The sequence below is a fragment of the Labrus bergylta genome, chromosome 14 (assembly GCF_963930695.1).
Source record: "Labrus bergylta chromosome 14, fLabBer1.1, whole genome shotgun sequence".
NCBI lineage: Eukaryota > Metazoa > Chordata > Actinopteri > Labriformes > Labridae > Labrus > Labrus bergylta.
Window position 1 is genome coordinate 637,740 of NC_089208.1, and position 20,743 is coordinate 658,482.

Below are 20,743 nucleotides of genomic sequence, written 5' to 3' on the forward strand. Positions count from 1 at the left end.
GGCTGAAATAGAGGGTTTATAGACATGATCAAATACAGGATCATAGTGGATTTAGAACAAGAAACTTCACACACATGTTTTGAGGAGCTCTGAGACTTATTTACACTGAGAAGAGGAGGAGAATATGTGACCTTTAAAGATAAAGAAATAAAAACAGGATTGACTAAAGACAGAGGGATTTCTTCAGAATCAGAACAACTTCATCGTCAAAAGCTCAGCAAACAACAACCTTCACCATTTTAAGGGTTTTATTTTGATCATTTACTCATTCAAAAACAAGATCTGAAAAAATGATTTGAATCTGTAGGATCAGTGATGTCGTGTGTGTGTGGATGAGAGTGTCACAACAAAAGAAGTGTCAGGTAGGGAGCTGCTGTGCTAGCTGCAGTCACATATCATTCCCCCAATGTGATGACAAATATGCCTTCAAGTTGGCAAGTCGGGCACCTAATTCCTTCCGGAGTGTCCGAGTTGTTGCTCCGGCTTGAGCATGCATTTTTACAACTTGGAATCTCGTTTTTCCGACGTGTCCGAGACCACATGAATGCACCATGAGAGCTCTGGGTCTGCAGCTTCCTTCACTCACATTCTGCAGGCCACATCGAGACACAGGATTAGAATCAGGCACACCGATCTCTTTTTTGGTCACTAGATGGAGCCATTCAGTCATCACTGCTGCAGAGTGAAGACAGAATCAACCAAAGCTTCAACCCAAAGGGGTTGAATAAAGCTTGATGAGTATAATTAATCACTTCTTCAAGGCTCAAGGTTTCTTTATTAGTTTCTAAAAAGGTTTTGCAGACACGAGATTCAGCGTTTCAAAGATATAAAAACTTGTCACAGCGATTTAAGAAACGCTGAAGACAGAAACACACATCATCGATAAAATCAAAAGTGCTTTCAAGGACGTCTATCAAAGAGTTAAAAATATCCTTCTATGCTCAAAGTGCATCGTCTTGTTTCAGTGCGCTCTTCATGTACAGAGGCTAGTTCTCTAAGCGTGGGGCACGGGTTCAAATCCGACCTGTGACACCTGCATGTCATACCCCACTTTCTCTCTCTCGCTGATTTCTGACTCCATCCTCTGCCCTGTCTCAGAATAAAGGCAAAGAAAGCCCAGAAAATAAACCTTTACACAATGATTTTCACTAAACTGACTCATAATCAAACTGAAATAATAGAATTTATGTCTTAAGGATTTGTTTCTGTCGTCATCACTTGAACTGCTCCTTTACTCTCACCCTCAGCTGTGACGTGGAAAGTGCTGAGTCATGATATAATGTCAACATTACATGAACAATTTAGTGAAGCTCTTCCTTTATTAAGGAAGCCTGCAGCAGTTTCACTAGGTGGCCTCCTCTCTAAGGGTTTGCACTGAGGATGAAACTCTTTCTCTTTTCTTCTTCATGAATATTCTGCAGAGTATCTCGATAAAAACGATCTACTCCCCCCCCCCCCCCCCTTTAACAAAGTGAGGCCCTGCAGCTTAAAGTCCCTGAAACTATGAATTGCCTTCTTTGACCTGGATTTAGTCTTCTCCTTGTGTCTGTTTGAAATCTGCACTTGTGTTTTCTTTTTATTTTATCTGACCTCAACTGGTTTGCTTTCACAGGGCTGCATGGTGGTGCCCCCCCCCTCTTTCTGTGTGGAGTTTACATGTTCTCCCCGTGCATGCGTCATGCTTCCTCCCACAGTCCAAAGACATGCTCGTTAGGTTATTTGGTGTCCAGAAATTGCCCGTAGGTGTGAGTGTGAAAGATTGTCTCTCTCTGCATGGCAGCCTGTGATTGACTAACGACCAGCGAGGCCGCCTGTAAGGGGGAAAGAGGGGAAAGCTTTGGGGCCCCCGGAGGTAAACCAAAAACATGGTCCACCCTAAACTGAAGCAATGATCAACACATTTTATTTTAAACCTCAAAACTCAACATAGCTTCTTAAAGCCTTTTTTAAACCCCCACTTTTTAAAATGTGGGGCGTCCCCCACCTCACACCCAATGACCCCGAACAGGACAAGCAGTGTATATTGTAGATGGATGGATGGTTTGCGTTCCCCTCCTTGGAACTAGCTTTGAATCTCAGGAACTTCAGAGTCCAATAAAGGTAAATTCAAAACATGGAATAATCATTTTCTAGGTGTGTATTTCCTTCTTGTTTTTTCCCCTTGGTCAGTGCGGACGAGATGTCAAATAAACAGTTATTTTCATACTGCTGATATTTTTACAAGAACAATAAAGAAATCCATTTTTATTTTATTGAAAAAAATCAGCATTAACACATCGTATCATAAAAACATTTTATCCACTCAATCATTACAGCCGTGACGTTTTCACCTTAAAGTTTAGTTACAGTTTGGATAGATTTCAGCACCTCTATCATCACCAGGAAGAGTCGTCATGACCGAGTGTTATGCAGAGCTCAGATCTCAGGGATCACGGGCAGCATCGGGGGCCTGAACCGTCTGGACGGTCTGCTTTTGTTGCGACAGCCCGACGCCCACACGTAGACGACACCCGTCTGACTGCAGAGAATCTTCTGCTTGTCTTTAAGAGTGTTTGTATTATTTTGTCTGTTTGCTAAAAATGCACCTACACCGCTCTCTCTGCTGTCAGACGTCGTCCTGCCGCTGAAGACTGGACCCTGCCTGCTCCTGGAGTCCTTCACATAAACCTCGACGCAGATTTGAACCAGATTCTCGTCTGATCTCGAGACGGTCGTTTGACGAGGTGAACTGTTCGTGTGGGAGAACTGCCACTTCGACTTCTGCCCGCCCTCCGTCCATCCTCTGCGGGCGAGCCGCGCCGCAGTGAGGACAGAGTCTGTGTCGTCATGGAGAGGAGAGCTAGACATCGTCCTGCAGACCTGCATTCCCCTGAAGTCTCTCCCTGAGGCTTTTAAACACCTGTTAAATACATTTTAAATCAGCATTAGATTAGTTTTAAAGGAGATCAAGGATGAAGAGATGATCGAAGGGATTGTAAACAGTTTCATCTTCCTTCTCAATACTTTCACTTTCAGGGATGAAAATGTTACCTCTGAGACTTTAAGATGCTCCAGCAACACTTTATTAACACATTAGACCGACGCGTCTCGGTTTGTGGCCTTCATCAGGGTCATCACACGAGCCCAAACGCGTCGGTCTAATTTGTTAATAAAGACGATCTTCTTACTACAAGTTGTGTTCCTGGAGCATTTTGACCTCTTCCTAACCTTTCACTCTTCATGCACCTTTTTCTGTTGGTGAAGTTTGTTCCAGAAAATCCTCTGCTACCTCTGAGTCTTTAGAAATCTTAAAACCTTCTCAGAAAGGGGAGAGAAACTTCTGCAGCCTTGTAGGGCGGTGCTTTCTTTTGAGGAGGAAAAAAAGCCGAATCACTCAATAAGTACATTCAAAGTGGAAATGCACTGCAATGGAAAGCAACATATGCATTCGTTTAGAGTCGAGTTTCTCTCCCCGACAGAGAATGTAGGTCAAACACTGACTCCTCCTTTCAGCTCTTCCCTCAACCTACTCCTTAAAAATGTCAAGCTATTGTGTTAAACATCTGTTTCCTACTCGAAATCTGCAGAGGTTTTGTAAAGCCGGTACCCATAAAGAGCTCTGCAGAGCTGCAGGAAACAAGAGTCTTTGTCTGTCTTTTGTCTGTTGTCTGTCTGTTAGAAAATAGAGCAGCTTATAGGAGGCTGCAGCTTGGACAGATCGGGTGTTTTCTTCAAGCCTCCTCTAGGAGGAGACAGAGATCCTTTAAGGGGCTATAGTCTGAGTTCAACCACTACAAAGAAAGCCACATGTTTGTGCAAAAACTGTAAAGGAAGATGATCTCTTCCTCCATATTCTGGCATGCTTCAAAGAGCAAATGAACAAACCAGGTTGAACTCACCTGCGGCTGCAGAAGCTGTGAAGAAGAAAAAGTAATAACCTGTTGGATACAGAGATCTCTTTTGCTGTGCAAGAAAAGCCTAAAAGCATCATGGCATCCAAGTAGAAGGAGTGTTTCTAGAGATACCAAATGTCTTTAAAATGATCTTGACGTTAAATATTTTTCAGCGACGAGGTCAGACTGAATGTTTTCCAGCAGTTTACACTCAAGTCTTCAACCTTTTAATCTTCTTAGAGGGAGATCAAAACAGGTCAGTGAGCGCTTTACTTTCCCTTATCCTGCTCTCTTAGCTTTACTTCTCCTTTGTTTTTGCCTCTCATGGATTTAACCCTAAGTCAAGTCCTATACCGCCCTCATCACCACCTGATTATATTAGCATGAAGGTAATTCAAATAAACAGGCTCAGCCAAGCGTGTGAAGTGCAGCACGCCAGGCAGAAAACAGGAGTTTACAGGAATCCAAGATGATGAGAAATTACCGCTGCAAATGTCCAATCAAGCTCCACGTCACAGCATCAGAGGCGTCCCAGTTAGCTCCATTATATCTGTTTTAAATACATGCAAACATTTTTAACTTTTATCAAAATGAAGCTGTAAAAAAGCTATTTTTTCTGGAAAATAAAAAGGTTTTACAAACCTGCAGAGGATTCAGGTTTTCACAAGATTTCCTTATCAGATCCTTATCCTTCTTCTTCCTTCTCCTCCAGCAGGACTGACGGCTTCCCGAGTGCTCCCTCTGTCTCACCTTCTCTCTCTCTTTTGTACCTCTCTCTCTCTCTCTTTCTAGCTCCCCCCTCACCAGGTCGGCCCCCATTTAAGTGAGTTTATGGAGCAAAGTTCAATCAGAACAGAGTTACAGAGTTTTAGTAAATTCAAGAAATGCTGCCAGAACAGCTTCAGTTCGCCTTTTGCTTTTTATTCTGCAGGTTTGTGAAATGTTCTGTTTGGCATGAACTTTAGCTTCAAATGATAATTTGAAGATAAGGGGGACAGGGGGGCTTCATGCTCGTGGTGGATGCACTTCTTAGTTTTTTAACCAAGAGCTTTCCCAGACTTTAGCAGAGTGCACTAAATTTCCTTCAAAATGTTTAATAATTATCTAGGCAGCATTATTGATAGAAAACCAGGTTTGAATGTGTCAGTCACAGTTCTGCAGATTTCATCAATACGAACATGCTGTGTGTTTTTTCTTTTTTGGTGGTCAGGGGCTTCAATGTTTCCGATTATTGCAGAGAAATGTTGCTTAAGCTGATATGTGCAACCTTTATTACGAGTAATCTTCAGCTTTCTGTGCACTGTTTGTTTAGTTGGAGAAGGTGGATCTTTCTGAGAGGGAATTTTTTGCGCTGCAGGTCTGGATTTTGTTGACCGTGCACAGACAGTTGGTTACCTCGGTGCACAGGCTGCTCTGCTGCCTGTTTGCTCTGCTCTGATATTTGGTCTTTAGAACCCCCCCGAGTTCAGCAGGGTTATCTACAGCACGATTAACCACGAGGACGGACATCACAGTTAGTGGCCACATCCAGCTGAGTCACGTTTGGTCCAGGCGTGTTGGACAGGGCGCCCGCCTGATGCAGCTCGGGGGAAAGACTTGTCGACTGAAAAATTATAACAGGAGGAAGTCAATTGATTTAGGGTTCAGATAAACACATGAAGTTCATGTTTGCTCCTTTTTCTGTACACGATATCAGCGTGCTGCACATCAAATATGATCCTGATCCTCTTAACCAACCACTTCCACATATGGAGCCCGAATAGATCTGAAAAGCTTCATGTTGTTATTGATTCTGTAAACACAGGGTGCAGGGCGCTGCCTCGGGAACATTGTGCTGCCAGCTCATCTCTCCACTCCCTAAAGTCCACTTTCTCCTTTAACTTCCTACGACTGCTCCCCGATATGATTGAGGATTCATTCACCCAAGAAGACACTTCAGAGGACGAATTAGCACCCAGTAAGATACCCAATAAAATAGCTAACCAGAATAGCTGACCACACATCTTTTACCATCTCACGTTCATATACCATATGGATCAATGTGCACCGTTACATTTTTGAAAGAGGCCAGTAATTTCCTATTCAGTATTTCAAAATAAAATAAAGCGTGTCTGCATGTCTCGGGCTGTGGAGTACCATGACTGTACTACTTTAACCCAAACCTCCATGTAAACAGATGTTCTTAGAGCTTTTTCTCATGCGCTGGGCTGAGAGGTTTTTGGCTAACAGTGTCATGAAAATGTTTAGCTCAAGATGTAATTTTTTTTAAAGTGTGATTGGTGTCACCCAAAAAATGGATTTGCATCTTATTATAATAATCTAATGTCTTTGCACTTTACATGCAATTACACTGCAGTTAAATCCAATCAAATTTGCTCCACTTTATGCATATAAAAGTGCTGCAAATTGATTTAAAATAATAACACTGTAAAATACTTAAGAGCCTTTTAAAAAAGCACACAAGGACACCTAGTCTCAGTGACATCACTTATTGATGGCGGTTGCCACTTTGGAAATGCTGTCTCAAACTCATTTTTGGGGAATCTATTAACAGGCAAAGAGCTGGAGCTGAGGCGGGCCTTAGCCCCCGCCCATCAGTCAGATCAGCCACGCCCCTTATGATGATCAACACTTATCCTTCACAGAATCAAAACGAACAAGTTTTAATAAAAATTCAGCCCACTACAGTGTGTGCTGATAAATATGAGCTATTCAGACCAAACACATTTTTTGAACCAGGCTGTAAACATGTTCATCTCTGCTGTAAAAACAGACTTTTTAGAATGGGTGTGTATGTGGCTTTCTGGACTTTTGCAGCCAGCCTCTAGTGGACACTCCAGGAACTGCAGGTTTTTTTTTGCAAAAACTTGTTTTGGCTGTTTGCCTAATCTGAGAAAACTTGTCTACACATTTGTCTTATTTATTTTTTTATAAATATGAGTTCCTGTGTTGAGTCAATGTGTGCTTTAAATGTCATGATCTAAAGTTTGTTTTTTGTATTTTATCCCACTGCATAAATCAACATTTTACCCTCAGCACGTTTTCAGCAGTTCCACATGCATGAATACCAGCTCATGTGGTTGCAGTATTTCTTCCTGCTTGAAGCTATTCCAACTATCCAGGGATTTCACTTCACCATGTGATCATTAGTCTTCACAAACCTGCAGCTCACGTGTCGACTCGTAGCTCTCCCTCCTGTCACACAGCGCTCCGGTTCAGAGTTCACGGAGGTAAAGAGAAAAAAAAAAGCAGGGTCAGTTTGCTCAGCATGTGCTGGTTCACGCTGCTCATGAATCTGGGTCAAAGATAACGGAAGCTGTGGAATCGCTGACAGCGGACTGTCCTGACATGTTACTGCCCCTCCATAAAATGGTCTATCTTTGTCTTACTGTCAACAGATCCCTTGAGTTTGATACATTTCTCTTTAACTTTGAATGTGTGACTGAGGTTTATTCAAGGAGAATTACCGCCTGCCACAAGAAATACCCAGTAAAACAGAAAAATGATATTAAATGAGTTAATTACTTAATTAGCTTAAAAAAATCCCATATGGACCTGGATGTACATCATGTTCGTTAGCTTGATGCTAACACATACTAGAAAATGATATTAACTGGCTAACTAAATTAGCATTACTTAGGAAAGGATCTAATTTACTAAACATACTAAATAGACAACACCATATGGTCCGCTGCTCTGATCCAGTGACGCTGCATGACTTACTCTTTATGTCTCAGCTCATGGGACGTGTCCCCCCCTGCTGCCTCCTTTTGGACACTTGTTACCTTCCCTCCTTGAAGCTCCTTATCTCTTATACTGAAGAAGACCAAATGAGCATGTGCAGCTTATAACGGTAGTCAGCGGAGGCCCAGAGCGCTGGATTCTGGCGCCAAAGATCGGAAACATGTCACCAATCAGAAACTTCAGACACATACAACATTTTAAATACACATTATTCTCAAGAACTAGATAACATTTACTTTACCCCTTTTAAAAATTGTACATGTATGTGTAAAAATCGTATTCAGTGACGGTCAGTCATTCTCCTTGTGGGGGTTGGTTAAGCGGCGTCCTAGCGCCCTCTATTGGCCAGCTGCTGTGGTGGAATTTCTGTAGTTATTTAGATTCTAATGTACAGATGTCATTATGTTTATTCACTGTTCTCTAATGTCAGTCAGAGCTGACAGAGTTCAGCTGTTATTAGAACACCAAGTACAGCTTAGACAGTGTCAGCTGCTCTTCCTGATATCTGTAAGGATGTTTGGTAGACTTGTTGTCTGCTCCAGTGTTATAGACGTCACAGTTTAGTCTAGGTGGATCAATGTGACCCTGATAATGATAATATCTTTTAGGATATATGCGATGCCTTTCGAGAAGTTCGGGAGATGTGATTGAGCAAGACACGAGAACAGAAGTGTGATGTTGAATCATGTCTCCTCATGAGTATTCACCTGATGTATAAACTTTCATCAACGTAAGCCATCTGAGTCAACTGAGTCTTATTGTATGGAGTCAAGTCTTAAGAATTTCTTCAACAGCTGCCACTGCTGATATCCATCAAAAGAGGGAAATACAGTGAAAAACTTTAACTTTAACTTTACTCTCTTCATTCAAAGATGAGTTTGTCAACACTGGGTCCAAGAAAGACAAGTTATGTGGAAAGTAGAAAATGAGTACATATGAATGATGGTGGTGGAAGATTGCTGATTCTGGAATAAAATCCGAGCTGTTCATGGCGCTGGCCCCCTGCTGGCAGGCCACCGGCAAAAGCAGATGCAGCTGAATTTATTGTGCCATGTTTCTGTCAAACCACTTCCATGTACCTTTTCGATCTGGGCGCTTCTGTTGAAAATTGTTTCAATATCTGTTTAGACAAGGAAAGTATCTAGCAAGCAAGATCAGCATTCGCCCTCACTGTCCTGAATTAAGCCATGGTATCTCTGTGAGTAAACCACTGTTGACACATTGACACACATGAGTCAGATTTCCACAGAAATCCAGTTTGAAGCAGGATTACGTCCTCACGCTCCTCATTATGTTCTACGTCATGCTGCAAGCCGCCGATAAAGGGTCAGTGTACAGTTCACAGGGTGAGCTCCAGATGAGGAAACGTCAGATAACCTTTCATCAATGAAAAGAGAAAGTGAACTGAAATGAGGCCAAAGCGTGAATGAGAGGGTCCTGATTACGCACCCGACTGACTGTTCGTCCCAAAGTAGGTTAGAAAAGCAGTGAGCGACTAAAGTACAGTTTGTGCAACACAGAGTGGCGATAAAATGTACCCAATCTGAAAGACGAGAAAAGGTGCACTCATCTGGTCGTCTCCATTTGAAGAGCAGAATTTTATTTTCTGTGTGACTCCACCTGAGAAAACACATTTAATGTCAAGTGAGAAGAGTTGATCTGAAGGATTACTCAAACACAAGAAGTAGATCAGGCTAAGTAAGCTTCACATAGCACAAAGTTCAATCTTAAATCCAGGTATTCACAGGTAATCTCCAGGTGAGTTACAGTGGTTAGATGTCACTCTGTATTTATGTAACTTAAATCTCTTAAAGGTCATCACTGCGTCTTTATGCAGGGTAGGGCGCTTCACAGAGTGATACTTACTGTTTTTTTTTGTTGTCACTGTCAGGCTCTTCCCGCTAAGCATCGTGGCAACACTCCTACATCTCTGAGAGGCTCTCAAAGTATTGGAAAAGATAAGCAACCGACAAATGCATCAGCATGACTCAGCTAAGAATTCAACTTGAACGGCCTTCCTGAGCTTTTAATCACAGTAAACCCACAGGCCCTTTGCTGTGGTTTGTGGCCTGCAGCTGCTGTTGTTCACCAGTTGATAGTTTCTGAATGTTAATTGTTTAAATGTGGGAGGGGTCGATTCTGTAAAGGAGGACAAACAGGTGACCTTTTGATGGAAAAGCCACCATGACGTCACTTCCACCTGTTAGCTATTGAAACACTTTGTGATGCAACAGGATGACGAATCGATTGTGTCCGACCAGTTTCACATATTTCATCCATGTCATTATATTAATTGCACACATTCAAAAGAAGACGTAGGTTGTGGAGGTGATTGCTCAGAATGCAGGAGTCTTAAAGGAGACATATTCTGAAAAATCCACTTTTAGTGTTTCTGAACATATATGTGGGTAACCTGAGAGTCTACTGACCCACAACATGTGAAATAAACCATCCAGTCCTTTGTTTGTGGTCTGCATAAGTCTTACAACACAGAGAAAAATGCTCTGTTTCAAATGTGCTCTCCTTGTGATGTCACAGTGGGATTCTGGTAAAAAAGAAATTCCCTCCCCTCCCCTGGTATCTCCACCCATAGACTCCACCCCCAGACTAGAACAACATTTTTGAGCAGGTCGGCCATTTTTATTCTCTCTACAGAGGAGTGATGTCTACGGGGAAAACTCAGGGGGGGGGGGGGTCATTGCATTTAAAGAGACACACACACCAAAACGGAGCGTTCTGAGAGAGCTGGTTTATACAGGGTCACAAACCTCCTCTGGTGCTTGATTCATGTTATATTCTGAACAAAGCACAGATGTTTCATTTAGACCACAGGGGGACTGTTTGAAAAGGTGGAGGAGGACTGTTTGAAAAGGTGGAGGAGGACTGTTTGAAAAGGTGGAGGAGGAGGACTGTTTGAAAAGGTGGAGGAGGGGACTGTTTGAAAAGGTGGAGGAGGACTGTTTGAAAAGGTGGAGGAGGACTGTTTGAAAAGGTGGAGGAGGAGGACTGTTTGAAAAGGTGGAGGAGGAGGACTGTTTGAAAAGGTGGAGGAGGAGGATTGTTTGAAAAGGTGGAGGAGGACTGTTTGAAAAGGTGGAGGAGGAGGACTGTTTGAAAAGGTGGAGGAGGGGACTGTTTGAAAAGGTGGAGGAGGACTGTTTGAAAAGGTGGAGGAGGGGACTGTTTGAAAAGGTGGAGGAGGACTGTTTGAAAAGGTGGAGGAGGGGACTGTTTGAAAAGGTGGAGGAGGGGACTGTTTGAAAAGGTGGAGGAGGGGACTGTTTGAAAAGGTGGAGGAGGACTGTTTGAAAAGGTGGAGGAGGACTGTTTGAAAAGGTGGAGGAGGGGACTGTTTGAAAAGGTGGAGGAGGGGACTGTTTGAAAAGGTGGAGGAGGACTGTTTGAAAAGGTGGAGGAGGAGGATTGTTTGAAAAGGTGGAGGAGGGGACTGTTTGAAAAGGTGGAGGAGGGGACTGTTTGAAAAGGTGGAGGAGGGGACTGTTTGAAAAGGTGGAGGAGGACTGTTTGAAAAGGTGGAGGAGGACTGTTTGAAAAGGTGGAGGAGGAGGATTGTTTGAAAAGGTGGAGGGGGACTGTTTGAAAAGGTGGAGGAGGAGGATTGTTTGAAAAGGTGGAGGAGGGGACTGTTTGAAAAGGTGGAGGAGGAGGATTGTTTGAAAAGGTGGAGGAGGACTGTTTGAAAAGGTGGAGGAGGAGGATTGTTTGAAAAGGTGGAGGAGGACTGTTTGAAAAGGTGGAGGAGGAGGATTGTTTGAAAAGGTGGAGGAGGGGACTGTTTGAAAAGGTGGAGGAGGAGGACTGTTTGAAAAGGTGGAGGAGGAGGACTGTTTGAAAAGGTGGAGGAGGGGACTGTTTGAAAAGGTGGAGGAGGACTGTTTGACAGATATCTTAACAGATATTCCTCTTGAGCATTCACACACTACAGGATTTTATAAAGATTATTGTTCCGGGTGGCAGAGGTGTCAAGTAACTAAGTACAAATACTTTGTTACCTTACTTAAGTAGAAATTTTGGGTATCTATATTTTACTGGAGTAATTATTTTTCCGCTGACTTTTGCTTCTACTTTTTACATTTTCACACAATTATCTGTACTTTCTACTCCTTACATTTTAAAAATAGCCTCGTTACTCCTATTTCATTTCGGCTTGTTTTCATTCCGGCTTATCATCGTTCAAAAAAACACACAAAAAACCCCAAAAACCTATCCATATAAATCGGGCCATCCGGATAGAGCGAATTTGACCATACAAGGGTAATTGTTACGAAGCCTGCCCTGGGGTACACCTATTTTCTTGTCCAGTTTTGTTATCTTGCATCTGTTGCCCTCACAGATTCCTGCAGCTGGATGTACATTTACATTCAAATAAAGGCTGTTGATAACATGCCTCTGAAGACTTTTGCACCATTACAATACTTATAGGCAACAAGTCATCATATCTTCAGCTCCATGAAACACATGTTAATACTCAGTAGTTCACATATATGGTTCATTAATGTATTTGTACTAAAAAGCGTTCATTTTCAATGTGCATAAATGCATCTGAAACAGGTGCATCCCAAATGTTTCAACATTTTAATATAACATTATAGTCATTATGGCCCACCCTTTAAAAAAATGTTTTTTGGGGGAGGTGGGGTAGTGCACTATAGGGCCCTGTGGCGCGGCCTAAGCTTTTGTCCTTAATGGCATTTTTTCCCCTCACATTACTTTTACTTTTATACTTGAAGTAGTTTTGAAACCAGAACTTTTACACTTTGAGTAAAAAGCTTGAGTTGATACTTCAACTTCTACAGAAGTCTTTTTAAACCCTCGTATCTATACTTCTACCTGAGGAATGAATGTGAATACTTTTGACACCTCTGCCAGGCGGTCACCTCACCTGAACAATGGAGCGGGCAGATCAATTTGTTTGTTGTTTGTGGTTATTGTTGTCACACAGGACTTCTGACACTCCCTTTCATAACGATCAACAATCAGAGCAGATCGGGGACGTTAAGATTGGATCTTCATACGACTCACACTACGAGATAATCTGGGCAGATAATCAGTTTCAGAGCAGCCTCGAGTTGGAAAACATCCAGTCGATTGTTTGTCGGGAAGGAGAAACCAGTTCCTGCAGTCTGAACCAGGCTTCAGACAAGTACTGTTATTTAAGAACTCCCTTCCATTTTTTTGTGCTTTAAAGCTAATTATGAAACAGATAGAAAATAATACTGATGCCTTTTTATGAGCTGCAAAAGAAAGTTCATCAATTCTACATTTCACTCAGCAGACGCTTTTATCCAAAGAGACGAAAATCAGAGAGGAAGAACAACACAAGCGAGGATCTAGAGAGGAGGTGGTGACAGGAAGTGACCAGAGGCAGAGCACAAACATCCTAACTATCATCATCATCATCTACTTACTGTTTTTATGTTGGGTTAAGGCCCAAACACTACAGCTAAGTTTAGAGACAGATCATGATTTGGTCGACTGATCAACATTTTCTACTGGTTTCATGTTACACCTGGCTGACAGACAAAGATTTTGCCAGAGGAAATCCCTGAGGGCTGCAGACACAAAAGCATTTGTGCCAGGAACGTTTAATGTGGTCCTTACTCCCTATTATTCACATCAATTATCCCCATTAATATTCACTTGACTGACAGGAACGTCCACATGACTCTGGGATCGGCAGCCATCATGTCATTGCCTCTCCTTCTTTTTTTCATCCTCTTGCTGGTTATAATCAAAAATTGCAGAGTGATGTTACAGGAGCGCAGGACAGACCGGTTCGTCCGGTTATTTTTTTTTTCTTTTCTTAAAGTACTTCTGTTGTGTGCAGGTATTTCTGAACAGGCTGACAAATCACAGCTTCTCAGTACAGACAGCAGCTGTGACCGAACGTCCAACTCCGAGCTCTCTCATCACAAACTCACAGGTGAGGAAATCCTTTTCGGTCTGTAGATCGTTGATTTATTCTTGCTGTTCATGTTTAGTGTTTGTGGTACCTTCACCTTTGATTAAAAATCCACAGTACACGGTTTTATAAAAGATGTTCTTTGTGAGACTCCGTTGTTGAACCACATTCCTGATTTCAATATACTCAAATATGTTCTTGTGTTTTTTATTTTTTTTAAGATTTATTTTTAGGCTTTTTGTGACTTTATTGGAGAGATAGGACAGTGGATAGCTCCAACACTTAAGATCGTCTGCCTTTGGTTTTAAGATCTGTGCTCGACTCTTTTAAAAAGAAACTTCAGACCTCTTTGTTGAGACTTTTCATTTTGATTCCTCTGTTTAGTATCATGTCTTTTTGTATAAAATCCAGACCCAGGCGGGGGCCGGATTCAAACCCTAAACCCGGACCGATAAAGCTACAACACTTAGATTTTATGAGTCTAGTTTTCTTCTTCAAGTTCTTATTGAAAAATATCGAGCAAACTTTAAGACAAGACAAGGCAAGTTTATTTATGTCGCACATTTCAACAACAAGGTAATTCAAAGTGCTTCACACGAGACACCAAAAAGCATCATGACAGAGGAAAGAAAAGAAACATTAAAATAGAACATTTAAAAATCACTGGAATTATTAAACCTGAACATATGTTCAAATAAAAATAATTTATATATAATTAATTGAAATAAATAAAATAAAAATATAAAAAGAGTTAAAAGTTACAGTGCAGAGTTAAAGTTTAAAATCTTATTTAAGACTGCAGAGACAGGAACCTGGAGACCGACAGAAGTGAGCACAGAAAGCTTTGTTTATTTTAACAGAAACACAAAGTACCAGTACTGGTGGAGCAAACCATCATATACCCTGAGTTATAGGCATGGAGAGAACTCTCTGCTGAATAACATGATTACTACAATCACACGAACGTTGATCATTAAGAGATATACACATATGTTGTGAAGCACTTTCTGACTCTTTGCTCTTGCGTTATAAATAATGTTATTTTTCATCAATGATCACCTGAAGAAGACCTCTGGTCTACCCTTTGATTATTCCTGAATCTTGTGCACTTACAAACAGAATGAAGTATGTGTGATGTGACCTCTCCTTCCTGGTTCCTCCCTTCAGAAGCAGAATCATGACCTCCAAGGTGATCATCAATCAACCTCAGCATGTGATGGATAAAAAAGAGTCTGATCAGTGGGAGTCCGGGATCTGTGACTGCTGTGACGACGTGCCTCAGTGTAAGTTCATCTTCCTATAACTCATTAACTCTTCAAGTATCTTAATACTGTAACGGCCACAACGCAGACAGATGATCAAAAGAGGAAATACAGACAAAGAACAGAAAGAGGTTCATAAATCCTGAAGGGAAATCTAGAGAGCATGAGACGTGTACAAGGGGAAAGTGACAAACACAGCGCCTCGTAGAACAACAAGGGAATTACTTTAAGTAGGGTGCCGGTAGCTTAGAGGTTACTTTGGGGTTAAGTCCTCCAAGCGGGCTACCCGGATTCTTGGAAGACCATAGCCTCCATACATGGGGCGTGGCCTAACCAATGCACCACCAGCGCCCCCTAAACATAACGATTTAAACATTGGAGATAAGACTCAGAAGCTCGACAACACACTCAGCCTCAAAGTGAAGTCAAGCAGTCTTTATTTTCAAAACTACAGAAGCAACAACATCCATATCTTTACCGCTTTCTCGCGTTCTGTGGAGCAGATCCCAGCAGACATTGGGTGAGAGGCGGGGTTACACCCAGGGCCGGTCACCTGTCAATCATAGTGCTGACATATAGAGATAGACAACAAGCCACTCTACAATTTTAGAGTCACCCACTGACCTAGCGTGCATGTTTTTTGGACTTTGAACATGCAAACTCCACACAGAGAGGCTCCTGTCAGACGGGGATTCAAACCAGGAACCTTCATGCGGGGAGGCGACAGCGCTAACTGCTGCAGAACGAAGCAACAGCAGGCAGACAAAATCCAAAAAAACCCACTAATCCAAAAACCGGGGGAAGTATCATCGTAGGAAATAATGCTGGTACGATTGACTCAAAAGAGAAACTGGTCCAGACGGGAGGGAAGACACAGAGTAAATACTAAAGTGAGCAGGAGATGATCAGGGCAGGGTCGACAATCACACATGAGGGCAGGAAGTGAAGGATCTGAAACGAGACGAGAGGTAAGTAACACAAATAAATAAAACAGGAAAAAATTAATATATAGTTTAAGATGCAGAGCTGGACATGACAATTATTTGGGGAAACCAGCATCGTTATCCCAAGATAAAGAAGGCAAGATCTCCAAAAACAACCCAAAGTGAAGTATCACAGGAAGTGAAAAAAAGGGTTTTGATGAATGTCCTTTCAGGGCTTCCATACTGGCAGCATATTGGTATATTGATCGCGTTTCCTCTCAGGAGCTGATTTACCAGATAAACTTTAAGTGCAGATTTTTTTCCACCCTCTCTTCATCTCAGGTAGTCGTGCCCTGCCGCTGGGACAAAGGGACATTGTTTGCTCACTCTTAAATAATGCGGCTCTTTGTTCCTCGTTTCTTGTGATTATCATCTGAGATGTTTCTGATGAACTAAAAGCATTGTCAGCCTGAAACTCACAACAAAACCTAATCCTATTTGTTGAGTTGAAAGTCCAAAAAGTTGTAATGATACAGATTCTAATCCATGTAACATGAAAACAAAGAAGACAAGAGCGAAAACCTGAAATCCAGACTCATTCTTGTTACATTAAAGGAGCAATGTGTAACTCTGACCCCTCGTGTTTAAAATGGGTACTGCAGTCTAAATTCTAAACATCATAGAGAGCTGCCCCCCCCCTCTCCTCTCTAGAGTGGATGTTCACTCAGGTCACCATGTGGTGGACTCTGAAGCTTCAGTGTTTATCCAGCTCTGCATGGGTCTGTAAACCTTTCTGTGTTCTAACCTCTCTCCATTTTTTAAAAAAAAGCGCCTACCTTCTCTGGTCCAAACAAATCCAGAGCATTCAGGAGCAGAATCTAAAGTTAGAAGGAGGACATACTGGCTGCTGCATTGTTGTCAGAGAAGCCAGCACTTCAACATAGCATGTTTCCTTAATGTCTTAATGTCTGATCAGATAGTAAGATACCTTTATCATCTCACTCTCTACACATCTCACTGATTGGTCCTTTAAACACAAACACTTAAAACAAAAACATAAAGAAGTGTGTGTTTCTTTGTTTCTGTTTTTCTAAATGTATTGTTTTTGTTCCTGCTTCAGGTTGTTTTGCTTTCTGGTGTTTTCCCTGCTTCACCTGTAAAACTTCCAGAGAGTACGGTCAGCCCCTCTGTCTCCCCCTGCTGGAGTTTCTTTTTGGGGGCCTCATCGGGCCCATCAGCATGTCCATGAGGGTCTCCATGAGGGAGCGCTACGGCATCAAAGTAAGGCCACAATCCTCTGCTCATTCCAGAAAGCAGTTCAGGATAAGGTGGATTCTTGAGATCCTGTCCTGTAGCAGTGTGACATCACTGTGTTTCTTTTTCCTCCTGCAGGACACCATGTGTCGAGACTGCCTGTACTCCACCTTCTGCATACCCTGCTCCTGGTGCCAGATGTCCCGAGAGATCAAGAGGAGGAAAATACAAGTTCTCCTCGTCAGTGCCAAGAACACATGACCTCTCTCCTCTGCCCGTCGTCTCCATGACAACGACCGAGATGAACCCCCGACCTGCTTCTTCAAAACGAGGTTTAGAAAACGATTGATCGAGCGACTCACAGAACAGGCAGACATGTTCGGGTTAAAAGATAACAAATATTTATAAAAACCTTTTATTCCTACTTTTCACCTGTCCCACTAAACGCTGTCTTTCACAAATCATTCTCACTTTCTTACATGTAATCTGTAAAGAGTCCTAACAGCTTCTGATTCATTTTCAGTTTAACTAGAAGACTTCTGTTCGACTGTTTCCTGATAAAGATTCAAAAGCAAAAAGTCCTGACTTATTAAAACTTATTTTTTACACCTAGTGTTGTAGTCGAGACCACACTAACCGAGACCAAGACAAACCCGAGACCAGAGTCCTCCAAGGCCGAGACAAGACCCAGATCAAGGCATTTAGGGATTGAGACCAAGACCAAGACATTTAGGGATCAAGTCCGAGTCAAGACCAAGACGTTTAGGGATCCAGACCGAGTCAAGACCAAGACATTTAGGGATCCAGACCGAGTCAAGACCGAGACATTTAGGGATCCAGACCGAGTCAAGACCAAGACATTTAGGGATCCAGACCGAGTCAAGACCAAGACGTTTAGGGATCCAGACCGAGTCAAGACCAAGACATTTAGGGATCAAGTCCGAGTCAAGACCAAGACATTTAGGGATCAAGTCCGAGTCAAGACCAAGACATTTAGGGATCAAGTCCGAGTCAAGACCAAGACGTTTAGGGATCCAGACCGAGTCAAGACCAAGACATCTAGAGATCGAGATCGAGATCGAGACCGAGTCAAGACCAAGACATTTAGGGATCAAGTCCGAGTCAAGACCAAGACATTTAGGGATCCAGACCGAGTCAAGACCAAGACATTTAGGGATCCAGACCGAGTCAAGACCGAGACATTTAGGGATCCAGACTGAGTCAAGACCGAGACATTTAGGGATCCAGACTGAGTCAAGACCAAGACATCTAGAGATCGAGATCGAGATCGAGACCGAGTCAAGACCAAGACATTTAAGGATCCAGACCGAGTCAAGACCAAGACATTTAGGGATCCAGACCGAGTCAAGACCAAGACATTTAGGGATCGAGACCGAGTCAAGACCAAGACATTTAGGGATCCAGACCGAGTCAAGACCGAGACATTTAGGGATCCAGACTGAGTCAAGACCGAGACATTTAGGGATCCAGACTGAGTCAAGACCAAGACATGTAGGGATCCAGACCGAGTCAAGACCAAGACATTTAGGGATCGAGATCAAGACATTTAGGGATCTAGACCGAGTCAAGACCACGACATTTAGGGATCGAGACCGAGTCAAAACCGAGACATTTAAGGATCCAGACTGAGTCAAGACCAAGACATTTAGGGATCGAGACTGAGTCAAGACCAAGACATTTAGGGATCCAGACTGAGTCAAGACCAAGACATTTAGGGATCCAGACCGAGTCAAGACCAAGACATTTAGGGATCCAGACTAAGTCAAGACCAAGACATTTAGGGATCCAGACCGAGTCAAGACCAAGACATTTAGGGATCCAGACCGAGTCAAGACCAAGACATTTAGGGATCCAGACTGAGTCAAGACCAAGACATTTAGGGATCCAGACTGAGTCAAGACCAAGACATTTAGGGATCCAGACTGAGTCAAGACCAAGACATCTAGGGATCGAGACCAAGACATTTAGGGATAGAATCCGAGTCAAGACCGAGACCTTCAAAAAGTGTTCTGGAGACCCTAACCCTATAATCAGAAAACTAGTTTAGATAATGTAGGGTAAAACATAAATCATTAAATAATTTTAAAGTTCTTAAACTGACAGAAAACAAATCTGAGAGAGAGAGAGAGAGAACAGCAGTTTTTAGTTTCAGAGATATTTACTGTTTGTTCCTCCATGTTGTCACGCTGACCTTTTCTTTTCCTGTGATTAAATAAATGTAAATAAAAGTAATTTTGATTAACAGGGTTTGCTCGTCTTTATTTGTACTGAACATATCACTGAAGCAGCTTTAACTTGAGTTTGATTTAACTGCTGATGAAAAACCTAAAAGCGCAGCTAGAGGGCGCCACACACTTCACAATGAGCCTGCAGAGGTTCATGTGGGGTCAGTGAGGATCAGACCTCTGAGGTGGCACACACTGTTATACTTTAATAACTTAAGTCTTACTCTGTATTATATTTTAGATCAGTGATTCCAAACTCCAACTCTACTTTATTAAATATCCTGGTTCATACATTAAAGCCTGCAGCTCGAGGTGCTTCACTAAAGAACAGACAGGAAATAAAAACAGACACTGAAAACAACAGGTCAAAACTTTGAAGACAGGAAAGACAGTGATGCAATCATTAAAACATAAAATCAAACACCTTAGAATAAAATATTCTCACAGTGTGTCATCTTGATTAAAGTTAAAATGTGCTCATCTTATTCTGACAACTCAGAGCACTTTTGGCGCCTCCCTGATGGTAGAGGCTGCAGAGTAAAGAGTCCATCAGGAACTCATACATACATACACATTCATACACCGCTGATGAAGCAGCAGGAGCAACTTGGGGTTAAGTGTCTTGCACAAGGACACATCGGACATGTAGCTGCAGGAGCTGGGGTTCAAACCCTTAACCTTATGATTTAGAGACGGCTGACTCTACCTCTGATCCACAGCTAAGGGGGGTCTGGACCCCCTGCAGGTTGTGAACTGATGACTGAGAACAGTAAAAAAAAGGAGTTGAAACTTCCCTACAACTTAAGAATCAAACATAATTTGTGTAACCTTTTAACTATTCGCATATATTTTCAAATTATAGATGACTCTCCTATAAATAAACATTAAGTTTGGTTTTTGTTTGTCTTTGAGGCAAACGTCTGTTTACTCTGGAATCAGTAAGAAATAAAAATTCTCAGGAATTCATTTATGCGATTACTAACTTTCTTGGGTTTCATTTTGAAAAAAACAGTTGAGAGGGATTTTAAAGAATCGACATGTTGGTTTTTGGTTCAGTGCCGTAGGTCTCTGGTTGCAACTGTAAAGTAATAAGACGCGCAAAGTGCTGTCGTCTATCAGAGTATAAAGAGATGAGATAAACGACCAGGAGGCGGTATAATGTGTTTGCCTTTCTTTTTAAATTAACCAGAAGCTCTTTCTGTGCAGTCCCTTGTCTGACTTCCTGTCGGGGTCGATCTGCTCTGAGCTTGCAGCGAGCTCCGTCTGAAAAAAGACGGACTGCTGCACGTGCAGTGAAAATAAGAGCATGGAGTAAAGCCTACTGAAAGCGGACTCTGTGGAAGCTGCAGGTTAGTCTCCTTCCTGTAACGGATGATTTTAACAATCAATGTGTTTTACAGAACATCAGACAAACTGTAGGTAGCGACTAGCTGCTACTGCTAGCTAGTAAAAAAGAAGGGAAGCGTGTAGCAGCAAGTCATTTTTTAGGGGTTCAGCAGAGAGAAAGCAAGCTCTGACA

The 20,743-nt window shown here is 42.3% G+C and overlaps 2 protein-coding genes and 1 long non-coding RNA gene across 4 annotated transcripts in view; 1 reads left to right on the plus strand and 2 right to left on the minus strand.

Annotated features, from left to right (window-relative positions):
- The window catches only part of LOC110002344 (dual specificity protein kinase CLK4-like), a 444,306-nt gene that overhangs the window by 417,123 nt on the left and 6,440 nt on the right, over positions 1-20,743 (minus strand). The gene's annotated exons all lie outside the window — the stretch shown is intronic.
- LOC110005322 (uncharacterized) lies at positions 2,226-4,664 on the minus strand. Its single transcript, XR_002279100.3, has 3 exons — positions 4,515-4,664; positions 4,357-4,422; positions 2,226-2,899 (listed from the first exon to the last, which is right to left on the minus strand). It is a non-coding gene; the product is annotated as an uncharacterized lncRNA (long non-coding RNA).
- LOC110005321 (cornifelin homolog B) lies at positions 13,454-19,241 on the plus strand. The gene is made up of 4 exons (XM_020660687.3): positions 13,454-13,560; positions 14,707-14,822; positions 16,845-17,005; positions 17,117-19,241. Exons 2-4 carry the CDS (start codon positions 14,717-14,719, stop codon positions 17,237-17,239), a joined length of 390 nt encoding a protein of 129 aa, XP_020516343.1. The 5' UTR covers positions 13,454-13,560; positions 14,707-14,716; the 3' UTR covers positions 17,240-19,241.